Source organism: Lathyrus oleraceus, chromosome 7, assembly GCF_024323335.1.
Source record: "Lathyrus oleraceus cultivar Zhongwan6 chromosome 7, CAAS_Psat_ZW6_1.0, whole genome shotgun sequence".
NCBI classification, from domain to species: domain Eukaryota; kingdom Viridiplantae; phylum Streptophyta; class Magnoliopsida; order Fabales; family Fabaceae; genus Lathyrus; species Lathyrus oleraceus.
In genome coordinates, this window is record NC_066585.1 from 186,265,285 (window position 1) to 186,282,153 (window position 16,869).

The 16,869-nt window shown below is 34.1% G+C and overlaps 1 protein-coding gene across 2 annotated transcripts; it reads right to left on the bottom strand.

Moving 5' to 3' along the window:
- Positions 1-12,456: 12,456 nt before the first annotated feature.
- LOC127100555 (protein TRANSPORT INHIBITOR RESPONSE 1) lies at positions 12,457-15,915 on the bottom strand. 2 transcript variants are annotated; one of them, XM_051037781.1, is made up of 4 exons: positions 15,804-15,915; positions 14,907-15,394; positions 13,526-14,018; positions 12,457-13,436 (listed from the first exon to the last, which is right to left on the bottom strand). In XM_051037781.1, the coding sequence occupies exons 2-4, from the start codon at positions 15,380-15,382 to the stop codon at positions 12,681-12,683; spliced, it is 1,725 nt and encodes a 574-aa protein (XP_050893738.1). In that variant the 5' UTR covers positions 15,383-15,394; positions 15,804-15,915; the 3' UTR covers positions 12,457-12,680. The 2 variants fall into 2 exon arrangements, with proteins under 2 accessions (XP_050893738.1, XP_050893737.1); XM_051037780.1 differs by lacking the exon at positions 15,804-15,915 and adding an exon at positions 15,526-15,796.
- Positions 15,916-16,869: the final 954 nt, after the last annotated feature.

The following is a 16,869-nucleotide window of genomic DNA, read 5'->3' on the forward strand; positions in this document are numbered from 1 at the left end:
GAGTACATACATCAACAATGGTTCCTAAGCTAAACATTCTTAAACGCATCATGAAAAAGAAATGAAAGCCTAAGAATAACTTCTTTGTCTTCTTGCAATCTTTGATCAGCAAGAGGCGGGTGCCTTATACTTCAGAATAAGAGAAGATAAATTCTCTAAACTTGATTCAGTTTCCTTTCACATAAGTTTCTCTCAATTGATTTTCTCTTTAGTCTGAACTCTTTTTCATTTCTTCCAAGGGATCCTTTTAAAGATAGCCTGATATATGGTTTCGTGAGGTATTGAACCATGGCCTTCTTGATTATCCATCACTTTCGGTCTTATGAGAATCATCATATTACTTATACTCCTTCTCCTTCGTTCCAGTACTAGGAGAGGTACACAAAATATATAGAGATGACAAACCATTTAGTTACATACTTGTCGTGCAGGGGGGAAATTTGTGCATTGTAGTAGTTATAATATTTTGCAATCTTTTATCTTAGAGTGATTTGATCTTGTCCTTTTACTTTACACCTCAGCTTCCTTCTTTCACGCCAATCTCCTTCTATTTTCTCCTTCCTCTTGATGTTTTCCATTCGATTCAGCATCTTCTGGCTCTAAAGCTTGTCGAACAAGAAATGCATTCCTGGCATGACAGAACTTGTCACTAGAGTAACTTCATACCAAAATTTTAAGTTGAGTTTGTATGTATTTGTTTGTCTTTGTATATGATATCCATAATCAACACAATAGAAAAAATATTTAACAACTTAACTGAATTTTGGTTGGCCTAAAAAATATCTCTCACAACATCTGAGTCATCTCTTCTTGTACTCTAGTAAACATAATATACATCCTTCATCAGCTTAAAAAAATGTTGTGTATCATGTCTAGAACATCTAATCTCTTTTTGTAACTTACTCTTATATTTATATATTTGCGTTATCCAAGTGACATTCTCAGGATCTCGCTCTTGCAAGGGAAGAAGTGTTTTTCTAAGTGGAACATGATCCTTTGTCAAATCAACAACAGGTTTCCGCTCATCTGCACTTATATGACCTTTAAATCTATTAGGTAAAGTGTGGTTATGAAGTTAACATTTTACATTAATCTTCCATCCTAAACCATCTTTAGACGGTGTTGATCTGATTTTGATGGAAAACCAAAAAAATAAGTAGAGTTTTGTGTTACGCTACCTACTTCCTTGAATTTCCCATCTTTATCTCAACCAAATATTAATTTGTTTCTTCTCCCTCTCTTTCTTGTTTCAGTATTAAACTTTTATGTAGTTTACAATGCATCATTGGTATTGTACTTTCCAAAAATTACAATGGTGGAAAACCCCTTGTTGGGTAGGGTTGTATGAGGGTTTAGGGTATTTGGATGTGTTTAGGGCTAGCTCACATTGGGTTATGAGAAGTTATGTATCTGGTTTTTCTTGAGTGATTATATCCGTCTTCCCATTATACGAATTAGGATTATATATATAAGGCTTTTTGGGCATAGTATAGAAAGTGGTTACGCTAACTCCCTTATTAGAGATATGGAGAAAAGAGGGCATGTTTCCCTTGAATGATGGGGGAGACAGTTTCTCCATTGACTCTTTCTCCAATCCTTCATCGCTTAGACACATCGTCACCAATGTTTTATTGAGAAAATGGTAGTGAGGGTGTCCTATCAACACATGTTAGGCGCCCAACCAGTTTTGAGGCAATGGGCTTGTATTGTGTACTTATGGGCCTTCTTTCTTCGGATATGGTAAAAATATCCCAGTAGGTAATCCCTCAAATATGAGGTCTTAGAAAAGGTGAATCAATTTAGTTCAAGTGTTCTGAGAGTTCTCAAATATCCACAACATGAGCCATTTTGGACAGACATCTGGTTCAATTTCCTAAATGATTTCTTTTCGGACGAGACCCATCGAGTCGAGTCCCTAAGGTGAGACTTAGAGAGGCTGAGTCCTTGTTTATAAATCTTAAGTCTTTGTTTTCATACAATCTATGTTATTTCTCCGTGAGAGGTTTTTTTGCTACATCGCCCTTAAGGGTATTTTTTATGATAATACTTCCATATTTAGTGGTATGTTTATTGATTTTTTTAGTTCCTTGAGTTGGAGAAGACGTATTGTGGGGCTTAGTTGTGAGGGATTGTGATGATTTGAGTCCCTCATTCTTTGCTTGAGGTGAGTCCCTCAAGATTTGTAGGACTTAATGCTCTAGGTGCATACTTTTGTTCATTGTTTGTCTTCCACTCTGCCTTGAATGAATAAATCTCTCCCCGGGGCGAGTTCCTGAAGAGTTGCTTGAGTTTATCTTGGAGAGGATCCCTTTTTAATGGTCCAACATAAATATTACCTCTGAGGGCGGCAAGAATACTTCATTGAAATTCCAACATAAATATTACCTCTAAGGGCTCCAAGGATACTTCATTAAAGTTTCAACATAAATATTTTCCTTTGGGTGGAAAGGATACTTCATTAAAGTTCTAACATGAATATTACCTTTAAGGGGGGAAAGGATACTTCATTGAAGTTTCATCCTAAATATTGGCTTTGAGGGAGGAAAAAACACTTCATTGAAGTTCCAGCATAAATATTGCCTCTGAGGGAGGCAAGGATACTTCATTGAAGTTCTAGTATAAATATTTTCTTTGAGGGCGACGAGGACAAGTCATTGAAGTTTCAGCATAAATATTGCCTCTAAGGGTAAAAAGGATATTTCATTGAAACTCCAACATAAATATTTCCTACGAGGGCGACAAAGATACTTCATTAAAGTTCCAACATAAATATTTTCAATCTCACCATTCGTCAGTTTTTAAGATGGAGAGCCTCCTTTAAGGACCCACAACCTTTTTGAAAGATGTTACCATGTTTATGATATTTAAAGAAAAACGTTTTAAGAAAGATCATACATTTTGTGGTCAAATGCATCTCGCCTTACTGAATAAGAAATAGTAAATGACTAACCATAATATCTTAAGTTAGTTGAGTTATACATCCTAGGTATGAGTATTTCAGCTATCTCTTCGAGTTTGTAGGTGCAATGAGGTAATTTTTGACATACGTGATATGGGCCTTCCTAGTTAGGCTGCAGGTTAGCTAGCGAATTGGTATAACCAACTTTCTAGGCATGAGATCGTTCTCTTGCATTTCCCTTGGGACAACTTTGGAGTTGTACCTTCTGGAAGTCCTCTATTTAAAGGAGAATTATCTAATGTGGGTGATGTCACGGGTTTCATAGATTAGGTTGGTTGTATATCTTAATCACATCTCATTTTCTTCTTTATTGAATTAAGTGTTCCTCCATGTGGGTGTCTCAGTTTCAACCGGCAACATGGCATTGGTGTCGTATACCATTGTGAATGCGGTTTCTTTGATGGTTGAATGAGGAGTGATATGATACAATCACAATACTTCATGGAGTTGTTTGACCCATAACCCTTTGGCGTTGTCCATATTTTTCTTTATTCCACCCAATATCACCATGTTTGTTGAATCAATATGCATGTTCGCATGCAGGTGAACAACTGATATGAAATTTGTCCGTATCCTTAGGTATTGGAAAAAATTGACCACAACTGAGATGGTGGATTGCGTGCTATTGTTCAAGATGATGGCTCTTGGAAATCAAAACTTGCATATGATCTGCTTCCAATTGAAACATATAACTCTTTCCACTATGATCTTGGATATGGATTTCTCTTTTGTCCACGTCGTGAAGTAGTCTACATTGATGATTAGGAACTTCAGTTGGTCAGGCTCCAACGGGGAAGAACCTAGTATGTCCACGCCCTATTGGTAAAATGACGTGACATGGCATAGTGAAGAATTTCAACTTCTACATGATGTAGGTTAGAATGTTTATGACATTTGTCACATCTTCTGACGAATTCAGCAATGTCCTTCATCAAAGTGGGCTAATAATAACTCACCTTGATTAGTTCGCTCACCAATAACTTTTGCATGTTCCTTGGTAGACCTCTATGAGGACCAAGGTGATATCGCTCTCCCCCCACACATATAAGAATGGTGAGGCCTTTTACATCTTATACAACTTTTCCACCTTGACATCCAACTTGTGAGTTGGGCGACTTTAATAGTATTGATTTCTTATGTTTCAATATTGGGAGAGACTAGAGTTTCTTTATGAAGGTCTAGTTATTTCCGGGTTTTTTTGTGCTGGCAAGCTTTGAGATGAGTTATGCTGTAGAGTTTTGTCCCCTAGGCCCTTATGTTGTCTCAAAAGCTTAAAAATGTTCAGATAATTCTCATACCTTTTTTTAGATATTTGGTCATCAATGACTCCTTTGTGAGTGCAAGTTTTCGTTAGATGTATTTTGTATGATGTAAAACTAGGATACTTTAGCATTTATGTATATTAGACAGTATCCTCTGATTCTCAATATGCATCTTAGCATTATGAAGCATAAAATCATTTGGAAAAGAGTTAGAAAAGGTCTCATGCATCAAAAACAAGTTTTATGTGCAAAATAATCTATGTGTCAACATATACATGTTTCAGATCAACACATAGAAGAAGAAAATTTCTATGTGTCGACACATCTGTTTTTCATGTTGGCACATGTACTGCATTTTTAAAGCCTATAGCTTCTGTTTGATGTGCCGCCTCTACAAGTCGACGCATTATCTATAAAGGTCGTCGCATGACCTATACAGGTCGTCGCATGCTTCAAATAGGTCAGCACATGACTTACACAAGTTGGCTCATGCAACGTATTTTTCCAAAAATTCACAACTTATTCAAATATTTTGCATTCCTTTTCCCTTCAAACATGCATGTATATCAATACTTCATGCATGCATGATTTCTAGCAAGGTTCTAGAGTAAACCTACATGAAACCATAATTCTATGCATACACACAAAAAAACTACACATAATCATTCTTTGTTTGGATGCCATCTAGAATTAGGGTTGATAATGTCCAATTTAGGTTAACTGAGTTGGGGTTTTCCTTCAAGATCAAATTGAGATTTGATATTTTTGTACAAGACTATGCAATTTAGATCCGATCGAGTGAAAACTTTGGAGAACGGGAGATTCTTGCAAAGGAGTAGCATGTGCCGGTGGATCATATTGGTAAATTGTAGTTACAACAATTCACAGTTTGGATTCAATCGAGTGAAAGCTTTGAAGAACAAGGGGTTTCTTGTAAAGAAGTAGTGTGAGACTGTGACTCAAATTGGCATTGTTGGGTTACTTGATCAAGCTTTGATCAAAGGAATAGAAGGTGTCAGAATCAACATCAAACATAGGGTTTGTATAGTGGATTGCTACATCTCTCTTGTATACATACTTTTGCAAAGTAAGGCTAATTTCATTATCTCAATTCGAGTTTGAATTGAGGGAAAAAGTACCCATAGTGAGGTCGATTAGGGAACTACATAAATAAATCCTTGTGTACTCTCTCTCTCTCTCCCTCTCTCTCTCTCTCTCTCTCTTTATATATATATATATATATATATATATATATATATATATAAAGAGAGAGAGAGAGAGAGAGGGAGAGAGAGAGAGAGTACACAAGGATTTATTTATGTAGTTCCCTAATCGACCTCACTATGGGTACTTTTTCCCATAAATAAATCCTTGTGTACTCTCTCTCTCTCTCCCTCTCTCTCTCTCTCTCTCTTTTATATATATATATATATATATATATATATATATATATATATATATCATACCCCATTTTTTTCCCTCATTCAGTAAATCGATACACACATCATGAGTTTTGCATCATCTACACATCATAGCATGCATTTCATATTGCATAATGCCTGAAATGTCAACCAAAATAAATTTTCGGATTTACAGACAGACAGGTCGAACTTATTCTCAAATGTACCTAAAATTAGTGGGCTAAAATTTCCAAGATCGATCTTGCAGACGTCAACTTTATTAATCTATGATTCACGTATTTTAACCCGGCGTGCTCGTTTTAATTTTTCGACTATTTTTTCATTTGCATTTGGATCAGTCTGAGCCTTTTAACCAGTCAAATTTTATTTCAAAATTGGCTCAAAGTTGTATGTTTCCAAGAAGTTTATTTTGCGCTGATCATTTTGGTGCATTCAGTTTAATTTTTCGGGAACTTTTATGCCCGATTTTTATTCATTTTGAATCATTTTATTTTTATCATTTTGTCAATATGTCCATAAAAAATAAATAGAATCAACTACTTTTATCTTTGTTTTATTTTAATTATTTATACTTGTTTGAATTTTGTTTGTTTTATTTGTTTTAAACTCATGCCATCACCAATAAAATATCAAAGGGTAGTTTTGGTATTAATTGATTAAAACCTAAATTTATGGTATAAGTACTCAGCACATTGCCTTGAGGGAGAGAGAAATCAATAGTCAGCGACGCTTTACTTTTTGACTGTACTCTGTCATTTCAATTTCAAAATATTAGAATAAAAAATTGGAGAGTCTTCTTCATGTAATGCGGTTATTGTTGATGATATTCTCACATTTCCATTGTTCCATTCTTCAATATACTACTTGATCCATTCTTTTTTTCATTGAAAAAGTTAAATAAAAGAGAAACAAAAATAAACTCACTTCATATACAATCCGTTTCAGTGTCATTTTTTCTTGGTGCATGAACAATACAATCACCTGCATTTTTTTTATTTCTTTCCATCCTTACTAACACAAAGCTTCACACATAACTCTAACCATAACCATATAACTTTATGATATTCCTCACTAAACCTCATATACAACAAAACCTCTTCACCAAAACCACCACCCTTTCAATTTTCGATTTCAAATGTTCTCCCTCGCACGTGCTTGACAAAGAAAAATAGAAACAAAAGCTTGTGGATCCGTCACCATTAATTTCTACTTCATCAACACCTTCAAGATTAAAGTTCGGTAGTACTACTTGATTTCGTTTCAAAGTCATGTTTTTGATTTTAAGGTTCAATCACCTGTTTTACCATTCGATTCGAACGAAGTAATTTGGCTATTATGTACTACTGATGTCACGTTCCCGCTACTTGGCTCTATTTGAACTACCGCTTCGGTTACACAATATTTTTGGCAAACGTGACCCATAATCTTTGGTCATAGCTCCGACGATATCATTGTACTTCGTTCGATATCATTTTTTGAATCAAGTTCTAAATATTTTAGTGTTATGTTTTGTTCTTGTGACTTCTTTGATTATTGCTTCTATTTTATTTTTCAACTTTGTACCTTGTTTTATTTTGTATAAAAGTCATTAGCTTGTGTGTCTTTTTTTTCTACTTTCAATTAGTTTTTTTTAAGTTAACTTCTCTCATGAATTTGGTTTTACTTTTCTGTTAAAATTGACTTATGTTTCTACTATCATTTTTATTTTTATTGTGGTGTGTTGAATTTTCATGACCTCGCTATGCTTAAATATTTTGGTTTAATAAATGGGATGATAGTTGTAGAAGTTGTGTGGTTATCTGTTTTAGTGGTTTCAATTATGTGCATAATGTGTGATTCACTTATGTTGCGTTTGTGTCTCTAAGTGTAACAATAGTGTGATGTTTGTTTTAGAGATAAATTCTCTTTTTAATATTATTGTTTTATTATTATTATAATGATGTATATAGGGCAAAATAATTAGTCATGGATTTATGCGAGTGTTTTGTTTATTATAATTTATAATTTTTTTCTCTTGATTTTAATAAAAAATGTTATGTGAATTCGTTAAATGGCATTTCTATAGTGGCCCTTTCAACTAAATAACATTGCTTTTCTTTTTTACTTTAATTTATTTAGTTAAGTATGTTTCAATTTATTTAATTTCTCTTTTGGACTTTTGAAAGGTATTTTGGGATGCAAGCCCATATTTTTGTTTTAACCTTCATTTTTATTTTTTATTTTATTTTAAAAAAACATTGATTTATTTAATAATCTCATTTCAATTTTTGTTAAATACTTAGTCTCTCAAACATAAACAAACCTTTTTCTTCTTCACATCACAAATTCAAACCATTTTAATAATTAAAATCAGAAGAAAAAGATTATCTGGGTGAAAGGTTCAATCGTAATCCAGAATGCTAGGTCCAAGTTGTAAGAGTTTGTGAGTCATAAGTGTTCGTCTTTCCTCTAAAGCACTTGTAAATATTCAAACCTTTTTCTTAATTAAAATTGGAAGAAAAAGATTACTTGGGTGAAAGGTCCAGACATAGTCCCGAGTATTATACCCAAGTCGTAAAAGCTTGCAAGTCATAAATACTCGTCTTTCAAGCCCAAAAATATATCCAACTAATCAAACTCTTTTTTCCGTCATCGTGCGATTGATCAGAAAAATATTTTCATAAACAAAAGACATCTTGTCTTAAGATGATGCAAAGCAATGCTTCATCCATAATTATTGAGTTGAGATAAGTGATGTTTTTCTAAATGTTGATTTGTAAATCCATTCGATGTGATATATATGTCCGTTCCTCATCTGTTTTGGATAAAACAATGTTTCTCGTCAATTAATATAAGATAGCTTTCGCTAAAATCGACCAACAAACAAATTTTTTTCTACCCAGAACTACGTGTGCCTTGAGTTCTCTATTGAGATACGTAGGAGCAGGATTGCAAAATCTTGTCAGGCCCATTAATAAAAAAACTTAGGTTTAGTCCCCCATTTTTTGCAAAAAAAATCAAAAAAACTCTTCTCTTTTCTTTTGACCTTATTATTCTTTTTCTCATAATAACTTGAGAAGCCTAACATTTCAATCTAACACTAACACACACAATTAACCTAATGGTTTCCTTTGAGTACAACAGACGTAAGGAGTACTAATACCTTCCTCTTGTATAATCTACTCCCGAACCCTGATTTGGTTATGACAACCATAATCATTATCGTTCTTTCTTGGGTTTTATTGATATTTCCCCTTTCCTTTTTTAGGAATAAGTATATGTTCGGTGACGACTCTATTTAGTCCATCATGCGAGTGTGCAATTGCGCTTCGCTAAGTCGCGTTCTCACTCACTCGACTTCCTAATTTTCCTCATTTTGAAAATGGAAAAGAAATGGAATGCCTTGTCAGCTACACAAGAAAGAAAATAGGTTATGACGCATAGGCTCCCTATTTGTTATTGAAACTCCTTGTTGTTGGAAGGGCTTCTCATATTGATGATAACTTAGCACTTGTCTGGGTTTGCCCATATCCCTCTCCTGGTTAGCATAAATCCCAGGAATTCACCCACATGAATATTAAAGGAGCATCTGGTGGGGTTTAAGTGCATGTTATACCTCATCTTGACTCTGGGATATCTTCCAAGTCTACATAGTTACTTCCCCCTCTGAAGTCTTTACAATCATATCATCAATTTAGACCTCCAAGTTTTTCCCTATCGATTTTGTGAACATTATATCCATTAATCTCTGGTAGGTGGAGTTCGCGTTCGTTAGTCTGAAAGGCATGACATTATAGTAGTAACATGGTTGAACATGAATTATTTTTGGGTGTGTCCATAGGATCCATCTTTATTTGATTGTAGCCAAAGTAACCATCCATAAAGCTTAGGATTTTGTAATCTGAGCACTCATCAATTAGCCTACCAATATGGGGTAGTCGGTATGGATCCTTATGGAAGGAGACATTCATGTCATTGAAATTGACACACATGCGCCATTTATTCGACAAATTTTTGAACCAAGACCATATTAGCTAACCAGGTCAGATACTTAACCTCATTTATGAGGCCTGCATTGTTCAACTTCTAAACCTCGTCATCCATCGACGCCCATTTGTCCTTGACCACTTTGCGCTTTCTTTGAGACATAGGTTTTATAATGGAGTCAGTGGAGAGGAAATGAAAAACCACCTTGGCGTTTATCTCTGACATCTCGGCGAGCGTCTAAGTGAACAAGTCGACATTCCTCCTCAACATGGCAAGGAATTCCACATCCTTTGCTTCAACTAGAGGGGGCCAGTTTGTTGACTTGAAAATATTATGGCCTAATTTGGACCACTTTTAGGTCCTATATAGGAGTGATACTTTCACTCTCTGCCTTTATCATGGGATTTATGTTTGCAGCATTCATTCTCTACACACCTGGATGTGGAATGACGGTTGTGACCACCCCACTCTTCTCATTTTGAGACTCATTTGATAAAATTCTTGGGATATATCTTGATCCCTTTGTATCACTCCAACCTTCTTGTTAGGTAGCGAGTATTTCATGCTTGGATGCAGAGTTTATAGGATGCCCCCAACAAATTAAGGGTGGGTATTCATTCTAAGAGAAAAGACCATTTCTTCCACTATTTCCATTATTCACTAAGAATTTTAGGGAATATTATTTCTCTTTCCTCACCATGCCCATAAGCTCTTATAAATATCCCAACTTGAGAATGGGAAAAGCAATTAAGAACTAATTCCACAAAAAACACACAAACAGGGCCTCTTGCATTATATAAGAGCATCCCTTCACCTTTTATTGTATTTTTACCGAGTACAAAAGTAATAAGGTAAACTTATTTAGGGGTGCAATTCACCAATTCTAGAAAAGTAAAAATTAAATGGTGAATAATTTAGTATGTAAAAAGACTAAAGTGAATTTTTAAAAAAAAAATATAGGGGTGGAGAGATAAGGGGTGTAAGGTAAAGTTTTCCCTTTAACATATGGTTTAAGCGCATCTTATACCTTCATAATGATTCTAAGATGTCTTCCAAGTCTACATAGTGGCTTTCTCCTTCTTAAGTCTTCACAGTCATATCATCAATATAGGTCTCAAGCTTTTGGTCTATCGACTTTGAGATGATTGCATCCATTAATCTCTTGTAGGTGGTGTCAAAGTTCTTCGATCTAAAAGACATGATGATATTGTAGTATTAGTATCCATGGTTGGACATGAACACAATTTTGGGTGTGTCCATAAGATCCATCTTTATTTGATTATACTCGGAGTAGGCGTTCATAAAGCTCAGGGTTTTTTAGCCCAAGGATCCATCAATTAGTCTATCAATATTGGGTAATGGGTATGGATCCTTAGGGCAGGCGTCGTTCAAGTTAGTGAAATCGAAACACATGTCATATTTGTTCGACGAATTCCAAACCAAGACAACATTAGCCAACCAGGTTGGATACTTAACCTCATTTATGAAGTATGCACTATTCAACTTCTCATTCTCTTCATCAGTTTTTGTCCGCTTCATGCTTTATCTGAGACATTAGTTTCATATTGGAGTCAATGGCGAGGCGATGACAGACAACTCTGGCGTCTATCCCTGGCATGTCGACGGGCGTCCAAGCAAACAAGTTGGCATTCCTCCTTAGTAGGGTGATGAACTTCCCCTCCTCTAATACGGTAAGAGAGGTGCCAAGTTTGGTGACTTGAAAATCTTGTGGCCTAATTTGGACCTCTTTTAGGTCCTATGTGGGAGTGAGACTTTCATTCTCCATCTTTATCCTAAATCTAAGTTTCCATCACTCATTTCCTACGCGCCTGACTGTGGAATGATAGGTGCGACCACCCCACCCTTCCCATTTTAAGGCTGCTTTGATAACATTCTTAGTCTATCGCTTGATCCCTTTAGACCACTTTAACCTTCTTGTTAAGTAGCATACACTTCATGCTTAGATGTAGAATGGATAGGGCGACCCCCAAACAGTTTAAGGGCAGACCTTCATTCGAGGAGGAAATACCATTTCGTCCACTATTCATTAAGAAGTTGAGAGAAGATTGTTTCTCTCTCCTCACCTGACCCATAAGCTTTTATAAATATCTCAAACTCTTACATTTTAGGTGAGCCGACTCTCACCTTCTATTATACTTTTAACGAGTATAAAAGTAATACAGTTAACTTATTTAGGGGTGTAAATTTACCAATTTCAAAAAAATTAAATAGAAGAATAAAAATTGAATGGTGAATAATTTAATAAGGAAAAAGAATAAAGTGAGAATTTTTTAAAAATTATAGGAGAGGAGAGATAAGGGGTGTAGGGTAAAGTCCTCCCTTTAATATATGGGGATATGTCGAAAAAATATATTTCCAATAGTATATTTCTTTTCCAGAAATACATATTAACTCCTAATTTTTAAAAAACTGCCCCACTCGTCCCTTTTTCCTAGTTAAATCTTTGCTTCCAAAGTTTAATTCTTGAATTTTTGTGTTTTTGAATTTAAATTTTGAATTATGTGATTTCAAAAATCTCTGGCTATTTCCAGCATTTAATTTCAAAAATAGGAAGAAATAAATTTGTAATTTATTCAAGATTTTTAGATATTCAAGAAGTGCTTTACAAAAAGGGGATGTATTTATGAGAAAAATCTTACAATTTTGTTTGTTTGGATTAGTTTTTAGTCCACTCTAAATGTTAGCATCCTAGCCTTTGGGGATCATGTCGAAAATTGAAGCATCTTCAACCTTGTTTCATCAGATAGAGAATTAAGACAATCAAGCATGCATGATTCGCTTGTTTTAAAACTTTAAATCTCATTTATTTCCATGAATTTCGCCAATATCAAAAGAAAATGTATCTTTTCTTGAATAAATACTTCCATAAAACAACAAAATATCTTCATGATCCCCTAAAAGTATAGAACTTCTAGCATCTGATAATCAAATACAAGATTTTTTTCATGTCATTTGGATCTATTGTTCACAGTTATTGCTCATTTAGAATGGACACTTCCATTATTTTTATTGATAGGTCCAACTGGTCTATAAAGGACTAGAGATGGAAAATCAGAGAGTGAGAACAAAAGGAGGTGCATCCCTTCTTGGCCCGGCAACAGATCGATAAACATAAAGTTTTTCGGCCCGACTATCATCGCCTCCTTCTTCCTGCATTACTTCGACATTCAACCTCGGCTTTTCTCCTGCCAAAAATCTACATCCATTCATCGTCAGTCTGCAGGACGACATCCAAAGTGACCTCATCGACTCGTACTTCTCCAAACCTGCCAAAAGCGCTGCATTTCCGAATGGACTGTCTCTTATCTCGAGTTTTCTCAGTTTCGGACATCCGACCAGTACACACTCCATTCCCCAATCACTGCTTCCTGCAAAAGCCACCGAAAGCGTTTCCAAGTTTTTGGCATACTTTCCTATATACTCGAATGTGAGGTCCGTTAGATAACCTGATACAGCGAGCCTCTGAAGTTTAGTGCAGTTCTTAACAACTTCTCCGAAGGCCTCGTCCATAGGTTCGTCCGTCAGGTAATCTTGCTGGCCAGGGTTCATTATGCAGAGGCGGAAATGAGTAAAGTCGGGGCAGTTTTGGACTACGGTAGCGACAGCAGCATTGGTCATTTGACGACAAAAGTAGAGAACATAGTGAAGCTTCCGGCATCCTTCAGAGACAGCAACAAACCCCGATTCAGTCACCCCGCCTTCAGCTTCCTCGTCAAACGGATCTGCAGGAAAAACACGCAGTTCCTCAAGCAATGGACAGTTCGATCCAACCGCTTCAAGTCCCTTGTCTTCAACGGTGTCAACAACCTGTATAATGCAGATATACCAATACATTTTCATTAGCAGAAACTGGAAAAAAACTAATTCTAAATTCCAAAATCAATGAGGCTTTATACCCAAAGACGTCGAAGATTAGGACAGTGAACAAGAATCTTGGTAAGATCTTCACTGTCAAGAGGAGCATAGCTAAAATTCAAAAAAGTCAGATTCGCGCACGCAGGGTATAGAACTTGAAGATATCGCGCTGAAGCCACCCATAAACCAGACAGGGTGTGAAGGCTTTTACAATTTTTGAACGCGGTTTCGAGCTCTGCATACTGCTGAGATGTCAGCTCTTGCGAAAATGAGCCACTGCCAAGCTCACATAACTGAGGGGCGCGAACAAGAAGTTTTTTCAACTGTTCCAGCGTTACGCTTTTGTTAACCTTCAAAGTCTTCAATGATTTGCACCTACCAACAAGTTTCTCTAGCGCGTCGATGTTTACTTCATTGGTTAGGTTGGCAAAGTTCAACACTTCCAATGATGTAAAGCTTTCTGGGAAGCAACTCAACCAGTTACCGCTTTTGTCTTCGATACCATTCTCTTGTATGTCAAGCTCAGTTAAGTTCCTGCATCCAGATAATATCAATCAATTATAATCATCACATCATTATAATACAGGCACAAAAAAAGCCCCAGCACATTATGATCTCGCTTCAAAAAGCTCGATCTTTAGGACAGCGGCCATGAAAACGATATTTCTCTAATCATAGCACTCTCAAGCATCCTTAGCACGTAAGATAAGATCTTACGAACCAGTTGATCTAGACTACACTGACACTGTCAACAGTGAAGAATTTTAGATTCAACAGAAAGAATACAATGCTAGAAAAATAATGTAATTGATGTGATAAAAAACTTTCAGTTTTTTCAATATTTCAGTTTCGACCGGTCGTTGCTTCATCTTTTTTCAGCATAAATAAGGAATATCACCATGTTCATATTCTCAATTGATGCTCAAATGTTAACTGGACCATACAAAACATAAGTGACTATAAAAATCATATCTTTAGAGCTAGATTCTGTTTCCATTTCCAATACAATTCACAAACATCTCAACCAATGGAAAATCACAGCACGGCGCGACACATTAAAATGGCAAACAAGCAAGGCACTCAAGAAAAAGAAATCTAAGAACCAAATGAATCTAACACAAGAATGATCTTTTATTGGCCTCGACAATTTATACTAGAGAATCAAATTTTACTCAAAAGTAAACTCATCTATTAACTACAATAGCATCACCCAAAAGGTAAAAAACCAAATGAGTAACATCATCACCAACCTGATAAAAGCTGAAAATAAAAGCATCTTCAATAGCACTAAACATAAAAAAAAACAATTAATGATTCATAAGATAAACACTTAATAACACTAATCTTTCTAACTATCAGAAAATTTAAGTCTTAGATTAGACATCATAAATGAAAGATTAACAATTAATCAAGAGTTCTTACTTGCAATTAGTAGCAACAGCAGCTAAACCATCAGTGCTAAATCCATCACAGCTCAAAAGAGAAAGCGCTTTAAAATTCGGAAACGAAAAAGCCAGAAACTCTAAACTCTCATCAGTAACAACCATTCTCTTAAGCCTTAACTCTTCAAGAAAAGGGTACTTTTCAGCGAAAACAACAAGCCATGGATGAATATCAGCACCCCAATTAGCAGGAACCAAGTTGAAATCAGAGAAACGTGGCTTGCCTTTCAATGTAACACTTCGAACATTCGGAAATCTTTGAGTCAAGATCTCTGGTGTAACGGAATAACAGTTACCTATGAACACATTCTTTCTCGACCATCTTTCAGCATCGAACCAGTCTTTGCAAACCAATGAAACCGAACTCTTGTCTTTGCGTGACTTCACCATGCTGAGAATTCTCTCCAGCACTTCATCTGGAAAGACTGAACTGGGATTCATGTTTTGTGGTTCCATCTTCCTCTTACACTTCATGATCAACACAACAACAACAAGAACAAAAAGAATTCAAAATCATAATAGATTTTTTTGTGAAATAATGGAAATATAGCAATGTATTAAAAGTGATTATAAGAAGTAAAAAGTTTGGTTTTATGTACTTTTTGAAACCAAAAGTACTTGTTTTCATCCATGTTTATCTCTTGCAACAAAGAAAAACATGGAACATAATGGAAAAAGTACAAATAATAGTTATGATAAGATACAGAAAGCAAAAATGAATCTGAGATCTGATATATAGGAAGAGGTTGAAGAAGAAGGTGAATTAGATAGATACAATATTTATATGTATAAGAAATTAACAAGAGAGAGAGAGTGATGATAGAGAAAGGTCAATGAAAAAAAATGGGATCTTTTTCTACGGAAAAAAAGAACTTACATCACTTTTTGATGATTATTATGATTCCAAAGAAGCATATAAATATTGAATGCCCATGGCTTATTATAGCAAAACACAGTGAACATGATAAATTATTTATTATAATAAAAAAGTATTCTAGAAAATATGTTACAATATCTAGATGGGTTTTATTTTATTTTTAAGTTTTCTAATATATTACTCTCTAATCTTTAATATGAGAAATTTTTATTTTTTAAGTTTATTAAATTATCAAAGTATTTGATCAAATAAATAGATTAGATACATTAATAATTTAATGAATTCTAAAAAAATATTTTTTTTTAGATTCAAGATAAGAAGAATATTTAATAATATTATTATAAATTATTTTCTACGTTTTAAATTAGATGTTTTTATTTAAATTTTGTATGTATATTTTTTAAACAATGGTTATTTATATTTATTTATATAATAAAATAAATATTATTTAAGAAAATATTTTTATTAATAGTTGTTAGTCAAATAATAGTAATTTTTTTTTAAAGTTTAGATTAATTGCACTATGAATTATATCATGGTTAGTCCAACATCATAGTTCAAAAAGTAGATATAGAGTTAAATGAATTAAAATATAATAAATAAAAATATGTTAATAAAAAATTACTAATAAATTTGTAATTTATATCCTAAAATAATTTATATTTTAAGACAATGAAAAATAAAAAATACACAAAGGTGCAGGATCAAACTCACATCATCCTATTTATTCATATTTAATTACTGATCTAAATTAATTTATTGTAAACTACTGATTTTATCTCAATTCCTACTATAATATTTATTTATACTTATATGTTCAATTCCTAATATATATATATATATATATATATATATATATATATATATATATATATATATATATATATATATATATATATATATATATATATATATATATATATATATATATATATATATATATATATATATATATATATATATATATATATATATATATATATATATATATATATATTGTTGATTTATTAATTCAATTTATACAAGTTTGGAACAATTCGAAAATGACAAAAATAAAATCATTGAT

Excerpts from the sequence above, each read along its gene's own strand:
- LOC127100555 (XM_051037780.1), bottom strand. The coding sequence starts at position 15,558 with ATGGATGAAAACAAGTACTTTTGGTTTCAAAAA. Across the intron at positions 14,019-14,906 it reads GCTGTTGCTACTAATTGCAA|GAACTTAACTGAGCTTGACA; the intron begins GTAAGAACTCTT and ends ATCTGGATGCAG. Across the intron at positions 13,437-13,525 it reads CTAATCTTCGACGTCTTTGG|GTTGTTGACACCGTTGAAGA; the intron begins GTATAAAGCCTC and ends TGCATTATACAG.